The 17,338-nt window shown below is 62.4% G+C and overlaps 1 protein-coding gene across 4 annotated transcripts; it reads left to right on the top strand.

Annotated features, from left to right (window-relative positions):
• The first annotated feature begins 514 nt into the window (after positions 1-514).
• LOC100358304 (uncharacterized) lies at positions 515-17,321 on the top strand. 4 transcript variants are annotated; one of them, XM_070062410.1, is made up of 5 exons: positions 515-5,460; positions 6,043-6,112; positions 6,264-8,320; positions 9,403-13,847; positions 15,381-17,321. In XM_070062410.1, exons 4-5 carry the CDS (start codon positions 13,709-13,711, stop codon positions 16,130-16,132), a joined length of 891 nt encoding a protein of 296 aa, XP_069918511.1. In that variant the 5' UTR covers positions 515-5,460; positions 6,043-6,112; positions 6,264-8,320; positions 9,403-13,708; the 3' UTR covers positions 16,133-17,321. The 4 variants fall into 4 exon arrangements, with proteins under 4 accessions (XP_069918511.1, XP_069918510.1, XP_069918512.1 ...); XM_070062409.1 differs by having other exon boundaries at positions 515-6,112; XM_070062411.1 differs by lacking the exons at positions 515-5,460; positions 6,043-6,112; positions 6,264-8,320 and having other exon boundaries at positions 8,347-11,447; positions 12,078-13,847.
• The last annotated feature ends 17 nt before the right edge of the window (positions 17,322-17,338 follow it).

Raw genomic sequence — 17,338 nt, 5'->3', positions numbered from 1 at the left:
ACAAGGACCTGGGCGTCTCTCCCAGCCCAGCCAGGGCCCTCGAGCCCCAAAGAGCAGAATGTGGTCAAATGCCAAGTAGGTGTTTAGAGACAACTGGTCTACCCCGTGTCCCCTAGCCTTCAGGGCCGTGAGTGCAAGAGAGAAGCAGAGGAGCTGTGCTCCAGCCTGCCCGCCACACTGGCACTGGGTCTCCTGCAGTTCCCATAGTCACAGCAGCCAGTCGTCAGGGTCCCAGCCAAGGTACGAGAGGCTGAGCTGGCCCAGGGCTCCAGAGGCCCTGTGTGGTGCTTTCTCCCCTTGCCCAGGCAGGGTTTCCACTGGTTCTGCGCCTTCCCTGCACCCAGGCATGGGCCCATGGTCAGGTCCCCGGAAAGAGAGGGAGAAGGAGCCAAGCCCTGTGTTAACCCAGGGCTGGACTCGGCCAACATCAACACACACACACGTGTACACTCTGCAACTGCAGGTCATGCAAGCTGTGGCCTGGGGGGGCGGGGAGGGAACACACCCACACTGGGGGGGGGACAGGCCCCTCCTGCCCTACTGGCGGCCCAGAGCAGGTATAAAAGGGCCCCGCGATGGCAGCAGCTGTCCCTGCACCATGAAGCCTGCTGCTTGCCTGGTGCTGCTCGGCGCTGCCTGGCTCCTGTTCTCTCTTGCCAGTGGGTGCCAGCCACGGACGCCTGGGCTGGGGGTGCTCTGGGGGCAGGGGCCAGCTTTCCAGGGCAGTGCTGGCTCCCAGGGCGGGTGAAGGGACGCACCTGCCGTGACCCATGCCTTCCATTTCTCTTCAGATTGTGACATCTGCCGGCTGTGCAGACAGCTGTTGATGAATTTCTGTCAGGACCCTCCGATGAGTATATTTCCTATGTGCAAAATTACCAAAGTGACCCGCTAGTGCAGCCCTTGCGCTGAAGCAGTGCGAGATGGGAAACTGACAGCAGAGGAGAAGGGGCACGCGATCAGTGCCGTGGTGAGTCCAGCTGGGCCTGGCCCAACACCGGCTCCTTCCGGGGCCCTGGGGAGGGGGCACTGCTCGTGCCCACCACAGCCCAGCCTGGGACTCTGTGGGAAGAACCTCCAGATGAGGACGCAGAGTTGGGGGCCGCCCCCCCCCCCCACGGTGCGGGAAAGGACAGGGAGGGAGACTGTGTGGACCCGGAGCCCTGGGCTCCATGGCTGTTCAGCTCCCCCAGGCAGGCCCAAGACCCTCCAGGGCCGCTGTCCCCACGGCAGCCCTGCCTCTGTAAAATCTCAGCTCTGGCCTCCCTGCCCACAGCCTCTCCAGCGCCCGAGTCGAATCTTCTCCAAGCGGTGACCACTGGGTGCTGTCTGCCTTCAAATCTCACTAACTCACCCTGACCCCTCAGGTGCCCTCCTCCACCCCCAGACCTCATGTTTCCTTCTCCCTGGACCCCAAACGGCCATCTGGGGCTCCGGAGCCTGGAATTAGACCTCCAACAGCCCTTCCTGTCCTCCCGGGCCTGGCGACAGCTGGGGAAAAAGCAGACCAAACCCTGACTGCAGGTGGAGCACAGGCAGGGACGGGCACTGCTAGGCTGCAAGTGTGCCAGAGACAGAAGGGGCCAGCGGACTGGGGTCTGTGCATTCCTGGAGGCCCCCGGTGCCACTGCCACCTTGCCAGGCCTTCTGTGTAGCCCCTGCCTGTCCCAGCCTTGCCTGCACCCCCCACAGAGAACCTCCCCCTCATTCCTCATCAAGGGAAGGATTTTTAGGAGAGCTTCTCAGGCACCCAGGGTGTAGGAGAGGATCTGACTTCAGCTGCCCAGATCCAGTGCCAGGCTGCAGCTCCTCCCCAGGAAGTGCCCTGTGCCTGCACCCTGCAGGTGTCTATGGGCCCCGGCCTCACCAGGTGTCCCAACTTCTCTTTGCAGAGTAAAATCTCAGATCCTCTTTGTTAAGGGAGCCCTCCCGGCCAGAAGACCCAGGGCCACCCTGGGCCTACGTGCTCAGCAGGTGCAGCCCCGCGCACTGGCGGCCTCTCAAAGGAGGAGGCAACAATAAAAGCCCGCATTGCACAGAGTCTGCTCAGTGCTGGACCGGACACCGGGCAAGGGTGTGGGAGGCGGGCGGTGCAGCGGTGCCGGCTGCCGTGACTGCCAGTGGTGGCTGGATCCAGGGCTGTCCGTGTTGTTCCTGCAGGGGTGCAGTGTGGGGCGGGGCGGGGGGGTGTGTGGTCTCCGTCGCTATGGCCGAGATCCGCAGGACACACGCGTCACTGACCAGGCATAGTCAGCTAGCCTCCTTCAGAGCGGCAGTGAGAGTCCCAGCGTCACCGTGAGCACACTGCGGCTCAGAGCCGGGGCGCGTGCCCAACTGCACAGCCGCAGCCACTCTGCTGCCCCGCCCTCTGCAGGGAGACCTGCTCGGCTGCTCAGTGTGAGGCCGTGCACGGTGGCAGTGGTGCCCACCTATAGATGGATATGAGACCTCCCACCTCCAGGCCCAAGGGACATAAGGGGTGGGAAGGGGTCCCTGACCAGACAGAAGGACCTAAAGGTCAGGGGGCATGAACGCCCCTGGCCATGATCCAGAAATCCTCTCTCGTGCCTCAGCTGGTCCCAGTGCCAACCCCCAACTGTGGACGCAGCTGTGAGCCCGCAAACACACCCCGCGTGGGGTCTCCCGCACAGTGGGCCCAGGGTCTGGGTGTCTGCGGTGGCTCAGCCCTGTGGTCATGATGCTGCCGCCTGTCTCAGGCCCCCCGCATTCCTGTCTGTGCCCTCTGGGCCTGGATCTGCCACCTGCCCCCTGCTCTGTCACAACTCACTGAGGGCACTCGGCACAGGGCTGTCTCGGGAGGAACATCTGTGTCATCCTGGTGACCAAGGAGCTGCTGGGAGGCCCAGACAGCGGCCGCTCCTGTCACCGGTGGCTTGCTGGAGGGGGGCAGGGTGGGCTGATTCTTTTCCTGTTTCTCCCACACTTGTAACTGGGCTGGCTTCACAGAGAGAAGAGGTCGGGGTGGGCGCTCCAGGCAGCGGTGAAGTCCCGGATTGGGGCGCCCACATCCCCAGTCAGAGGGCCTGGTTCTACTCCCAGCTCCTTGGCTGCCATTCCAGCTCCCCGCTAATGCACACTCGGGGGTTCAGGTGGCACCTGCAGGTGGTGGTCCAAGTACTGGGGTTCCATCAGCCAGGAGGGAGGGAGACCCAGATGCATTTCCTGCCTTTGGCTGGCCCAGCCCTGATTCTGGGAGCCCAGCACTCATGCCTTCCCAGGGCCCCACCCCATCTCACCTAGCAACCTCCTACTCTGCCCACCTCTTAAAGGTCCCACACCCCTCTTGGTGCCACAAACTCTGTCTAAAGCACTTACCCCAGGGGAGACCTGCTCTTTGTGCTCACTGAGCTCTCTCCACAGAGGAGCAATGGGGGCCCCCTGCCTTTGCAGGAGTGAAAGGGAGCCCAGGGGACGGGAGGGCTTGGGGAGCAGAGACCCCCTCATTACCCCACCTGTGGGACCCTGGGGCTGTGTCCCACCACACTCCGTCTGACAGATGCAAATCTATGTGCAGTGAGGACACAGGCAACACCAGGTGTCTCGGTCCGCTCTCTGCTGCTGTGACAGAATCCCACAGACTGGGGCGATGTCCAAGCCACACGAGCTGATTGGCTCACGGCTCTGGAGGGCCTTCGTGCTGCATCCAACATGGTGGCCAACATCCCATGGGGGTGCAGGGAGCGGCGGGTAGAGTCAAAGATGTAGAGAGAAAGAGGGAGAGAAGTAGAGGAACTTGCTTTTATTTTGAACTTTAATTTTTATTGTTTAAAGATTTATTTATTTTAAGGCCTCAGCCACTGGCCACTGCAGGCCTATGCTGAGGGGAACAGTGGATGGAAGCAACCACACCCCAAGATCCACGAATTAAACATATGTAACAACACCTTGATGATAAGGAAACATTTGTAGCAACAACAATAGGAACTCACCCCTGTGCACCCTAAGCCACCCCAGGAGGCCAGCGCCCGTCCATGCAGGAGCTGGGTTGGGGCCCATGCACCCATGCTCCCTGCACACGGACTCTGGGGAACAAACCTCCCCCCCAGTGAAGGAAAATGCAATGTGGAGAACACTAAGCCTAGGCATCTGGAGTTTGAACTCAGGCAGAGAAAGGAAAACGAATGGGCGTCTTCCACCCAATTAGGAACATCTGACTGCTGAAGCTGAGTGGTCCCCATTCAGCACTCACTGTGTTATTTTACAGCACTTTGTGAGTCTTCCAAAGAGTTTACAATGCAATTTAAAGCTGAGAAGCTGAGTGGGGGGGGGGATATAAGAATCAGTTAAAACCCAAGTGTTGCTGGACAGCATCTCTGGACACGACACAGTGGTGCACTCATTCACACTCCGCAGAGGAGGCCAGCAGGTGTGTGGGTGACCAGGGCCCTGCACCCTGTGGTCTCCATGCCAGGGCAGGGGAAGTGGGCAGAGAGGCAGAGCAGTGTGCCCTTGAAGGGAAAAGAACCGACTGTGGCCATAAGGTGGCAGCTTAGGGGCAGTGTGGGGCCCAGGACCAAGGAGGTGCTGGGGGAGGGCTGAGCCACTTTCCCAGGGGGAGCAACCTTGTGATCAGCACCCCGGGGAGCCACGGGCCTGTGGCTACTCCTGCCTGCAGCCTGACGGGTGCTGTCCCTGTCCTTATGGTCAGCAGCAGCCCGGTGTTACCAGCATGCGGCTCAGGTGCTGGTGCCCAGGAGTTCTCAGTGCTCTGTGCCTGAAGCCCTGGCCCGTGTCCAGGACAGGGCCCTGGTTCCCGCTCTGGACAGGCTGGGCCACACTGGCTTGAGGTGCTCAGCGGGAGGCTCCCCTGCCTCCATCCCAGAGGACCCCTGTGTCCACCTCCTACAACTCCAGGGAAGAAGGGCTGGAACAGAGCAGGAGGGGCAGCAGAGGGTGGCAGTGCTGGGGTGGGGCCTGTGGTAGGACAGGAGGCTGCACCCTGGGAGTCTCAGTTGAGGTCATGGCAGGGGCAGCCCCGAGTGTGGGGACAGGTCTATGTGGGGCTCCCTATGCGACCTTGTGTTCAAAGAAAGAGGCCTTCACAGTTGGGCTGTAATACAATAGCAGAGGCAGAAAGGATTGGCGGGAGGTGCCGGTTGCCTGGGACTTGAGACCGTTACGGCAGGTGGCAGAGGGCCCTGGCACCCCTGGTTCCGGGGCAGTTCTGCCAGAGCCCTGCCCTCTTCACCTGGGCCCTGGGGAGAACACAGGCCCCACTTGTGGTGACCTTTAATGAAGCCAGGCCTGAGGACCCTGAGCCCTGCCACAGCAGAGCCACTAGGGATTGGCTGGCAGGCTTCTGTGATGTCACAGTCACTGAGATGCGCACTCTGGGCTGGGAGGCGACCAGAGGCCAGTAGTGCGTCTACTGCCCAACTGACCAGTTGGTATTGTAGGCAGCAGGCGCATTTCAGAGAATCACATGGATTCGCGATGGAGGTGAGTGGCACTTGCTCTCTGCATGAGCTGTGGTGTGGGGAAGGTCCTGCCAGGGGGTGGCCCTGGTCTCCCACACTGGATTCCATGAGTGATGTGGTGGAGCTCTGAGTGCTGCCCTTGTGTGCAGAGCGTGTATACAGTTTTCTCATTCTTCCCGCTCTGCTGGTCACCAGTGTTGAATGGGCCTGGGTGTGAGTCCCTGTCTGGACATGGGTTCAAGACTAGGTGTCGGGTCAGCTGGTATCAGGTGGGCAGGGAGGCCGGCTCTGAGAGCCCCAGAGATGCGGGAGCTGGGAGCAGGCCAGGGAGCCCCGTAGACTTGGGCTCCCTGGAGGACACATGGATGCCAGCCTGGGGGAGGAGCGCCCTTTCCGAGGGCAGGGGAGGCAAGGTGGGGGCTGTCCTTCCCCAACCGTCCCTAGTCCCTGAGCTCTGCACAAGTCATCCTGCAGGGACCCAGACACCAGGTGCCCGCCTGCCTGGCTGTGTGGCTGTCCCCCCTCTGACCAGGGGGACAGCCCTCAGGGCAGCATTCCTGTGGGCTCCCCGGTGCTGGCTCTCATGTGCGTGTGTGTCTTACAGATTGGATATGAATGCCCTGAGGTCCCGGAGGGCCCAGGAGCGAGCAGCGCTCTTCAGACAATATGAGCAGGTACCGGCCAGGGTGCTGGGGGAGGAGGTGGGGCCCTGCCTCAAGGACTGTGCCTGTGAGAGCCAGACCCCGCCTCCCTGGGGACACGGGGGAGGGGGCAGGTGGACAGCTCCCCCAGTGACTTCTCATCCCGGGTCCCTCTCGGCTGCAGGGATGCCGAGGAGCGGCACTGTTGGTGCCCGAAGAAGAGGACGATGAGGGCGGCTGCCTCGTCCCAGACAGGCTTGGGTTCCTGCAGTGAGTCCTCCGCACCCCAGCTCACCCCAGGGCGGGACTGGGGTCAGAAACCCCAACATGAGGCGGCACACCTGTCCCCGGGTCCCGACCTTGAGCCCAGCTGTGGTCACAGGCAGGCACTGGTCAGCATTTGGGGGCAGGAGTCGGACGTGGAGGCTGTTCCCACAGATGTCGGGGAGAGAGGCCCCGTTGCTGGAGGGTGGGCTCCGGTAACCTGGAGGGATGGAGCCATCTCGGGCCATCTCTGGCATGACTCAGCAGCCCACCTTAGCACGGGGATGAGGGCTTCTGCCTCCATGTTGTGCCAGAACCTGGAGAATAAGTAGGAGCAGAGTGGTGGAGAGATGGTCAGGGTCTGGGCTGACAGAGGAGGGGGTGAGGTGGGGCGCATGACCTCAGGAGGCCAGGGCACGGGGGGAGGGTGGGCAGTGGGGGACCCTGAGGGGTGTGGGGGTCCCAGGTACCTCGAGCCCCAGGTGCACACTCACAGCACTGAGCATCTCTCAGGCAGGCCACCCAGACTCGGTCAGTTCCAGGGTGACGTCCTGGGCAGAGCTGATGTGGGGATATAGCTGCCTCAGCCCTGGGCAGCCTGGCCCTGCTCAGGACAGCCAGCCCCCAACCGCTGTGGGGGGCTGCCACACACCCACGAAGGTGGACCTCTGACAGGCCTGGAGCCCCCCACTGGCAGCAAGGGCCCCTGCCTGGCCCTAGGCTCCCTGTGCTCATGGTCACCAGCCCCTCCCTCCCCATCTCAGTCCCCTGGGCTGAGAGGATGAAGCTGGTCCTTCCCTGGCCCACTAGGGAGGTCGCGGTGCCTGTTGTGGTCCTGTCCTCACCTCTCCGCCTCCCTTGCTTTCCAGTGAGCAGAAGTTGCCCCAAGACAGCACCCCGGGGGCAAAGGTAAGGACAAGTCCTTGGCCATGGGCCAGTCATCTGGAAGCAGAGCTGGGCAGAGGGGGCACGTGGGGCTCGGCAGTGGTGAGTGGGAGCGCCATAAGGTCCCGCGATGCGGTACTTACACGGCACCTGCTGACATCTTACCACACTCACCTGTCCCAGAAGTGAGCCGCAGCTCAGGGGCGTCTGCTGTCGGCCGCCCTGACTCATTGGCATGGTTGGGAGTGACCTGGCTGGAGCTCAGGGGCTCTTCCTTGAAGACGGGGCAGCTCGGGTCAGAGGCCAGGCCACCGATGCTCCCCCAGACAGAAGATCTGGGGCTCACGGTCTGTGCCTTTTCTGGCTCCTTCTATTTGAGCGCCCACAGAGCTCCTGAGCTGCATCCGAGGGCCCCTCTCAGAGCCCCAAGCTGGGCTCATGCCATCCTGTCTCGTTTTCCAGCGTAAACAGGAGGTAAGAAGGATCCAGAAGTGGATAAAGATGATCAAGAACCATAGTAAATACCGCGGCAGTGACAAGGTACCGTGGCGATGAGGGCCCCTCGGGAACACTGAGAGCTGAATTGGGGTTTGAGCAGTGCCCATTCCTGTGCCAGGCACCGCCTGCCTCTCAGATGCCCAGGGGCAACTGTCCAGTCCCTAGAGACACAGGTCATGGGCACACCTCCCCATACACACAGGACACTGTCCTGGTAGAAAATCTGAAGTCACTGCTGAAGACAATCCCGGATGCAGGGCAGGCGTGGTTCCAGGAGCCCTGTAGCGGCCACTCCGTACACGGCAGAGCCGGTGCCCCTGAGCCCTTGGCCCTCCAGTCACTGTGGGTCATAAGGCCCCCCTCTGGGCAGATCCTCCCTCTGCCAATACACAGGGAGCCCCTGGCTTCTCCCTCTGCTGTCTCACCCTGCGCTGCCTCCACGAGTGGCCACGTTCAGCACTCACCAGAGCCTCCTCTCTCCTGTAGTTTCAGCGCAGAATCTACAAAGGCATCCCTGCCCAGGTGCGCGGGAAGGTGTGGGCCGTGATGCTGGAGGTGGACAAGAGGAAGGCCCAGAACGCGGGCAAATACGCGGTACGGCTCTGCACTCAGCCCAAGGGGGCCCGGCCCGCTCGGGCCTGCTCAGGAGCCTGAGTCTCCGTGGAGGACCGTCCCTCACTGAGCCCTCGGGAGCCTCCTCCCCATCCTGCCTTCCTCTCCCTAGATCCTAGTCAGTGCCTCCTCCACGTCTCCTCAGACCCAGCTGGGACTGGACAGGTGTGTTTTGTGCCAGAGGCTTTAACCTGCTCTCTGCTGAGCTCACCTGGGCAGCTTGGCATATGGCCAGAAGAGAGGACTTGCTGGTCCCTGATGGGCGGGGGTCTCCCAGGATGAGATCACAATGGTGTGAGGTAGGGAGCCCCACAGGCTCTGTGCTAACATGGCCTGCCCGCAGCTGGCCGGCCCTCACCTAGGCCTGCCCACAGCTGGCCCTGCCTTCACATGGACTTGCAGCCCCTGGCATTGCCCTTGCCTGGAGAGGCCGCTCCAATGGTCAGACAGCTCTCAATGCTTCTGGGAAAGGAGGGAGTGAGGACTGGTGTGGGCAGAGGGCTGTCAGCTGCAGCTGGCTCTCATGGCCCCTGGCTGCCATCAGGGAGCAGGGCCCAGCTGTGTGGCCCACCCTGCCTCCCCCCAGTCTGCAGTCTGGGGCTGGCCCTGGGAGCTGGGCCTGGAGACAGTCATTGCCCAGGCTCAGCTCCAAGCTAAGGGCGGCTTGCAATGTCGAGATGGAGATGGGCCCCTCCAGCAGGGGGCAGCATGGAGCAGTGGTCAGGCTGTGGCTGACTCCTGGAGGGCAGGGCCTGAGATGTCAGTGAGAAGGCTCAGAAGCCTGGCTGGGGGCAGACCACGTCGTGCTGAGAGCTGAGGCAGGCAGGGGGAGTGCACAGGGACCTTTCAGAGCCCCTGTCTGCTGCTGACCGTCAGGGTTACGTGGGCACTGAGGCAAGTAGGGAGCCCATGACCCTCCCTCAAGGTGGGACCCAGAAAGGAATGAGCGCTTGCAGGGAACTCCCTGTCAGCCAGAAGAGCTGACGTGGACTTGAGGTCCTTGTGTGGCAATGGGGCTTGTGCAGTTCTTGAGGCTGCCCCTCCCCCTCGTCCCTGCCCTGCAGGAGATGAAAGAGCTGGCCAGGCTGGGCGCCACTCACTTCCATCACATCGACTCCGCCATCGCATGGACTTTCAGAAACCACCTCATGTTCCGGGAACGTTACGGAATGAAGTGAGGCCTCTGGGCTGGGGAGGACCCGCGGGTGGGAGGAGCAAGGGTCCTGGGGCACATGGGGTCCCTAGGGAAGATTGGGTGCAAGCCTAAAACAGTTCATTGAGCACAGAAAACAAACTTGCCTTTTCTATAGTACACAAACTTTCCCAAAGACACTGTGGAGAGAATGAAATGAAAAGAAACACCAGGGGAGACAATAGTAGCAATCTATCTAATAAAGGTGTTGTTTCCAGAATATTCAAGGAGCCCTTCAACTCAGTCACAAGGAAGCAGTGGGCAGCCCCCCAGTACCCCGGGAACACAGGCTCGGGGGGGACCCTTCATGAACGCACACACAATTCACCTCCTCAGCGCATGAACACACGCTTATTCCCTACACCACAAAGGGGCACCAGCGCACAGCTGTGGGAGGGGGGAACTAAAACCACTGAGGACGCCGGGTGCTGCTCCCTACAAGGCTGAACGTGCATGGGAGGCTGACTCTCCACAGCTTGGACACACGGGACTGCACTCCCACAGTGGGACGCTCACCTGTGCCCTGAACACCCACCTGGGAAATGAAAGTGCACGTGACTGCGCCCTGGGAGGTGTGCGTGTCCCTGCAGGCGGCGCTCACCCACACGGTGGACAACACGCAGGTGCCCTGACGACGTCACTGCACATGAGCAGAGTGTCACGGGCCCTGCGTGTGGCTGTCAGGCTCTGTTAGGCAGAGCTGCACTGAGAGCCTCGGCAGCACAAGACACACGGCCTCTGTCCTCTCTCTTCCAGCCAACAGGCCTTATTCCACATACTGATGGCCTATTCCGTCTACAATCCTGTGAGTATTCTGGGATCATAGCGCAGGTGCTATCCCGGCAGTCCCTGCAGGGCACCCCTGGTCCCAAAGATCCCAGCCTGGGTTGAGGGGGCCTCTCTCATCCACAGCTCTGAGGAAGAGCGGTGGAGGCCAGGCTCTGAGCCTCTTGGACCCAACCTCAAGTTCTGGGAGGAGAAAGGCAGCCTTCTCCTGGGCTGGTCTCCAGACCCCAGGAGCTTGGCCGTGTTGGGAAGCCCCTCCCAGGGCTAGCATTCCACGCAGTGGGGCGGGGGGCGAAGGCAGGGCAGATCAGGTGTACGACTTTGCTCTGGGTCCCACTGATGCCATTACACCCACCAGCCCTGTGGTTGGACCCATGAGCCTGAATCCCACTCTGTACAGCGCCACTGCCACAACCACCCACTCAGACTTTCCCATGAGTGGAGCAGGCGCAGGGCTCCATGGGTGACCCAGCAAGGCCTGGACATCCCCACCCCCCTGACCTGCCACTGGCCAACCCTGCCTGGTGCCCTGGTTCCCAGGGGGGCCTGGCATTCAGGAAGCCCAGGCCTGCACCCATGCCAGAGGCACACCTCCTGTTCCGGTCCTGGTAGCACTTCCTGGCTTACTTCTTCCTCATGTGAGAAAGGGCCACCGGCTCACCTGCAGAGCTCAGGGGTCCAGAAGCTTCCATGGGCATGGATCTGGATTCCCACAGCAACCTGGCCCATGCTGACATCTTGGGGGTAACAGGTGTCCATACTTGAGCTCTCCCCCTGTGCTGCCTAAGCTCAGGCCCTGCAGGATTCCCTCCAGGAACTTGGAGAACTTCTCTGGGCTCCAATTCTTGGGCAGCTGACACCAAGTGGCAGGATTCAGGCACAGGGGCTCCCTGTGCCTAAATCTTCCTGGACCCTTCAGTGGGTGACCCTGATCTGCCTGAGAGGTGGGCCATCCTAGGATATCATTCTTGCCAGGGGAGGTCTCCTAAAGGTATTCTGGGATCTTGCAGGAGGTGGGCTACAGCCAGGGTCTGAGCCATGTGGTGGCGCTGTTGCTCATGTATATGCCCGAGGAGGACGCTTTCTGGGCCCTGGTGCAGCTCATGGAAAGCAGGAAGCACGCGATGCACGGTAGGTGGATGGCGTGTGGGGCCCAGTGCATGCAAGTCCGTGCACGGCCCTCACTGGCTCCTGAATGTGCAGGACAGTGTCACAGTGTGTGGGGGGGGGGGCTCCCAGGAAGCCAGGGCTGGCAGAGGCCTCCCAGACTGAGCCAGCCCCCTTCTTTTACCACCACCCAAAGGCCCTGCAGCTTGGCCATGGCCATCCTGGGTGTGAGAACCTTCAGAACAAGGGGTCCTGTCCTTGTCCAGTGACTCAGGTCGATTCTGACTCTTCTGCCTCACACGTCTGTACACAACTCTCAAGCACAGAGCCACACCCAGGGAACTTGTGGAAGGCAGCATCCCCTGTAGGGTCACCCCTCCTCGCTCCTGAGTCTTGGAATGGTCAGGAGGCACCCAGTCTGACTTGCACCCACCTCAGCGGGCTCCAGGGGGCAGCCAGGCCTGGGCTGCACACAGTCACCCACCTGCACCCACCTCCCAAGCAGATCCTCTGCCCTGGCCACGTTCATCCCCACCTGCCCCTGGTCCAGCCTCCCCTGACCCTCAATGCTCAGAAGCACCCCACCCAGGCCTGGGGCTCTCCAGCCTTCCTAGGAGGAGGCTCTCACATGAGGGTGTGGCTGATTCTACTCAGGTTTCTACAAACCAAACACCCCCAAACTGGAGCGATTCCAGCAACACCTGGGGCTCATTGTGCATCGCGTGCTCCCCTCCCTGGAGAAACACCTGGTAAGTTAAGCATCTCCTTTCTCCTCTTGGGGGCTCTGGGCTCATGGGACTGCTTCCTGAGCCAGGGGAGGCCACATCCTCACCAAAACTTTCCTTGGTTACGGGGGTCCACGGCAGCTTGGGTGTTGGTTTGTTGTCCAGCACTTGGTCCCCCAGAGTTGGCGTAGATTGAAGGGAGACGCTGTCCCCAGAGCAGAGTGGAAGGAGGGACCTGTGTCCCTTCAGGAACCTGCATGGCTGGGAGGGGGGATGCCCCTGCTGCTGGGCTTCCTGCACCCAGGGGCTCTGCCCCAGGGCTCAGATTAGAGGGAGTCAGGCCTGGGCCCTGGGCCCTGGGCCCTGAGCCCCCTCTGCCTCTGCCTTTTCTTAGGAGAAGGAGGGTGTGTGCCTGGAGGATTCCACCACCCACTGGTACATCCAGTGCTTCCTGGATGGGGTAAGTGCCCCGGGGACCCCTTGCCCAGGGAAGCTCCTGCCCCAGTGCCTGGTTCTCTGGTGCTGGTGGCCTGTGACTCTGAGCTCCCCCAGCCCCAGCAGACACAGGAGGGAGCCTGCTGTGCAGACCAGGCAGGCCCTGTCCAGCCCTGCTAAGGGTGGTCCAAGCTGAGGCTGAGCCTCAGAGCCAGCAAGGAGGGGACAGGTCCCACCAGGACCTCTCCAGAGAGCCTGGCAAAGGCCAGAGCCCTACAGTGAGAGGCAGGAGATCCATAGACCCCCCGAGGCAGAGGCTGGTGGCAGCACAGCCCAAGGGCTGACCCCTCCCCAGGTCCCTGGGGTGTCTGGCATCTCCAGTGTGGCTTCCAAAGTGTGCAGACCCCCAGGGTCCAGGACAGGACATGGTCATCCTCTCTGGGTCTGGTTCGCTGAGTGGGCAGGGATGTGGCCATGAGGCATGGCCTCCCCTCCCCTCCCAGGAGGAGCTCTGGCCTTCTTGTGTGATCAGCCTCCTGGAGTCTCCCTCTGTCCTAGGGGAGTGACACTGCACACCCACCCCTGTGGGCCCTGCTGAGGCCCTGATGGGCGGGTCCTCCAATGCCTCTGTCCCCAGGTGCCGTTCCCCCTGGCTCTGAGAATATGGGATATATACATCCTGGAGGGCGAGCACGTGCTCCCGGCCATGGCATACACGGCCCTCAAGATCCATAACAGTGAGTCCTCAGGGCCCACAGAGGCCCGGGTGCTGGGGACGGAGGAGCTGGGGGTCCCCTGCCTGTCCCTCGTGAGCAGGGCTTGAGGGAGGGATGAGGGGGTTTGGGAGGCCTGGGTTCCCTTCAGGAGGGCACTGAGAATCCCCCTGTTGCATCCCCAATCCCAGGCCCCCACAGACCACAAGGAGAAGTGGCCAGGGTCATCGCACTGGAAATTGGCCCCTGAGCAGTCCCTCTAGTGCTTGGTGTGACACCCAAGGGTGTCCAAGGGTGTCTGCAGCCCATGTCTGGTGCTGGGACAGGGCTTGGAGCAGCCATGGTGGCTGCACCATCCCTAGGGCCCCTCCCAGCCTGACACCCACCCCCATGTCTAGAGCGCCTGCTGAAGATGCCCCGGGACCACCTCCGGGAGTTCCTGCAGGTGACCCTGAAGCAGGCCTGGTCTCTGAGCGAGAATGCGGTCATCAGGCAGCTGCGGGCCTCCATGCGTGAGCTGGGGAAGCTCCAGTGCCTCCTGCCTCCCGAAGGTGAGTCCACCACACGGCCCCGTCCCATGCTCCCTTGGGGGAGTCAGTAGTGGGAGTGCCAGGCCCTGACATCCCCGCCCAGGGCCTCACCTCTTCCTGGTCCTCCTTGTCCTCCCCGGGCTCAGCAGTTCTGCTTTCTGAAGCTCTGACAGCATGGCCTGGCGGGGCCTCGGGCAGCTTCCCAGAATCCTCCTGTGGGTGCCGGCTCTCCCCCCACGACTCTGGGGCTGGGCCGTGGAGCTGTCCTCAGGACATTTGTGGCTCTGGCTCCTCGGCTGACCCCCACTCTGGAGTGGATTGGAGGCCCCGCCTTGAGCTACCCTGCCCAGGTCTGGAGCAGGTGCCCTGGCTCAGTGCCCCCAGGAGCCTGGAGCACAGCTGGACCCCCACTCCAGCAAGATGAGAAGTGGCCCTGCCTGCCCAGGGGGCCCCTCCCCAACTGACCCCACACAGGCTCCTGGCCCGATGACCACAGCTGTCTGCACACAGGACCCTCCTAGGACAGGGGTGGGCGGGGCTCCCACCTGCATGTGGGCAGGGCTAGAGGGAGGTGGGGCTGTGGGAGACCCTGTGCAGTGATGTAAAGGCTGCCGGCACTGGATCCCCTTCAGCCATCTGAGAACCCCTGGAAGGCCCAGGTGCCCTGAGCCCAGTTGTGGGGGCCGAGTGCACTCCTGCGAGCAGGGCTGGGCACAGAGGCAGGGCTGGGGGCCCCACGGCAGAACACAAGAATGTGGGCTCTGCAGCCCTAGCCTCGGGCCAACAGAAGGCAGCGGGACCCGGAGCATCGCTGGCCTCTGGGCTCTAGTGGGGAGGGGTCCCCGTGCTCATCCCCTGCTGCTGCTGCCATCATGGACCTGAGCGCCTGGGTCCCCATGCAGAGCAGAGATGGGCTTGTCCCAGCTCTAGAGGCTCTAAGTGGGGGCCCAGGTGCAGGCTGTCCAGGCACTGGGGAGGCCCCACTGTGCCTCCAGGTGCTGCCTCCTTGGGTGCTCCTGGGACAGTAGCGGTGACAGCCCAGTCTCACCAGGAAAGAGACAGTGGCCCAGGGGCAGAGGACACAGGGCACCCCTGCCACCTCTTTAGAAACTGCATTCCCTGTCCCCAAGGGCCTGAACCAGACTCCATGTCTGCCCCACAGCCCCAGCTCTCACCCCATCATCTTAGGCTCAGTTCCTTTCCAGCCATGTAGGAGGGACTCAGATGCGGGAAATTCAGCCAATGCACTGTTAGGGCGCAGCAGGTCAGGTGGGGGAGGTGACGGGGTCCTGAGTTGGTGCTTTAGTCCCCAGAGATGAGAGTGAGGTGGGGAGTTCAGGGCCATCCACCCTGTGGGGCTGTGCAGGAGGAGCCGGTGGTGTCCCAGGGCTCCCCTTGCCCAGGCTGCACACACCCTCCCCTCTGGGGCCAGCAGCCTGGAAGAGTCCTCAGCGTCACACGTGGTGATGGGGACCCCAGGATGAGGTCGGGGCAGGCACCCTGCAGGCCAGACGGGGGCTGTGGAGAAGCAAACCGCGTCTCTTCTTCTTCCAGCCAAGGCCATCGAACAGTGCAGCAGGCCCCTGGGGCAGGCACGCGTCCCCCAGATGCACGTTCCTGCCCCCACTGCTCCGAAGGCCAAAATCACCATTCAGGACACAGTGGCAGTGTGGGAGCAGACCAGGGGTCCCGCTACCCGTGCAGTGATGATCCGTCCTCCAGAAAGCTTTGGCCTCTGCATCGCCGAGAGGGAAGGCATGGAGGAGGAGGAGAGCTGGGAAGGCAGCCCAGAGCCCCTCGGCCTGGGCTCCCCTGTGGGGACCGCAGAGTCTCCAGGTTCTGCCAGCCCCACGGAGTCTCCAAAGTGCTCGAGGTGGGGAGGCCTGTGCCAGTGCGCCAGTCTCCCTAACCTGAGCGGGCCAGAGCACAGGGAGGACGACTCCTCCGACGCTGGCAGCCGGGAGGGCCTGTGGATGTGGGCTCCTCCACGGGCCTCGGAGCACCCAGAACCAGGGCCCATGCAGGCGGTCCCCGCCTGGGGGCCGTGGCTGAAGACTCCCCCCTACTGGCATGGCAGCCCCACGCACTCTGGGGAGAGTCACGGGCTGGAGCCGGCCAGAGCCAGCCCTGGGCTGGGACACCAGGCCCACGTGCCCTCCCTGGCCAGAGGCCTCCTTACTTCTTATTCTGTGGGGCACCTGGATGATGGGTGCCTCCTAGAAGAGAGGCCGAGTCCAGCATCTGTCCTGCCCAGGCTGGGCAGCAGCCTTCCGTGTGTCTTCACGGCATCCTATGCACTTGGTTGAGCCCCCACCGCCCAGGCTCTTCCTGGGCCCAGGACACCCTGACACTGGAAGACAACAGCCGTGCCAGGAGCCACTGTACTCTCCTCCCCGCCCCCTCCCCCACCGCCACCCTCAGGTGGTGCTGAGCCTGTATTAAATTGTTCCATGGAAAGGAGTTTGCTCCAGTTTGTGACCCCGGCGCCCAGCGGCAGCAAGCTTCCCCGTGTTCCTGGGGAGATGGGTGGTTCCACAGCCCCCAGCCCCAGGCAGAGACCCACTCAGGACCCTGCAGACAATGCCTGAGATTCAGCTCTGCCCTGTGGGGACTGGGCCAGGGTGGGAGGGCAGCAGCCGTGAGTGCCCGTGACCTCTGGGACAGATCGGCACAATAGGAACAGCCGTGGTTGGAGGGCCTGTGTCACCTCTGTGCTCTCCCCTAGACCTGGGCGGCCGTGGCTGCAGCATCCCTGGCTTGACCCCACATGGCTCTCCCACGTGGGAGAGGATGTGCACTGTGGGCTGGGAGGCGACCAGTGGCCAGAGTGCGTCTACTGCCCAACTGACCAGGTGTTGGTAGCGTAGGCAGGAGGCACATTTGATAGAATCGCATGGATTCTCAGTGGAGGTGAGAGGGACTTGCTCTCGGCTGTGCCTGTGTGTGAACACCACGGGAGCAGAGCCCTTGGCCCTGGGACTCAGAGAGGTTCTCCAGGAAGGGCTGCCGCAGCACGCTGGAGAGGCCTGGTCTGTGTGCTGAGCTCATGTGCTGTGGGCGGGAAGGGCCGTAGCGCGCAGGTCACCTTGCTCTCCCACAAGCACCACTGTCAGAGGTGATCTCTGTGGCCGTGTAGCCACAGCTCTCAGCCGGGCACGCGGGCCACGGCTCACCTGAAATGTAGGGGCGGCTCCAGAGCCCTGTAAGGACAGAGGTGAATTCGCAGACTCAGCATTTCCCAGCTCCTGCCCGGCTCCTGTCTCCCAGGACACAGATGAGGCCCCGCGATGGCTCTAGAGGTTGACCTGAGGGACTCGAAGTCCTGCCGGACTCCCAGGTGCCATGAGCAGTGCTGCTGAGCTGGCCTCTGCCTGTACCCCCAGCCACCCCTAACAGAGGACTCAGACCCGGGGGTTTAGGTGGCACAGGAAGCCAGAGCAGGTTTAGGGAGACCTCAACTAAAATCTGGGATGGGGAACCCCTGATGCTTCGGGAAGAGGCTTTCTCAGAAA

This window comes from Oryctolagus cuniculus, chromosome 18, assembly GCF_964237555.1.
Source record: "Oryctolagus cuniculus chromosome 18, mOryCun1.1, whole genome shotgun sequence".
Classification (NCBI taxonomy): domain Eukaryota; kingdom Metazoa; phylum Chordata; class Mammalia; order Lagomorpha; family Leporidae; genus Oryctolagus; species Oryctolagus cuniculus.
This window is presented reverse-complemented; position numbering and strand designations above follow the sequence as displayed.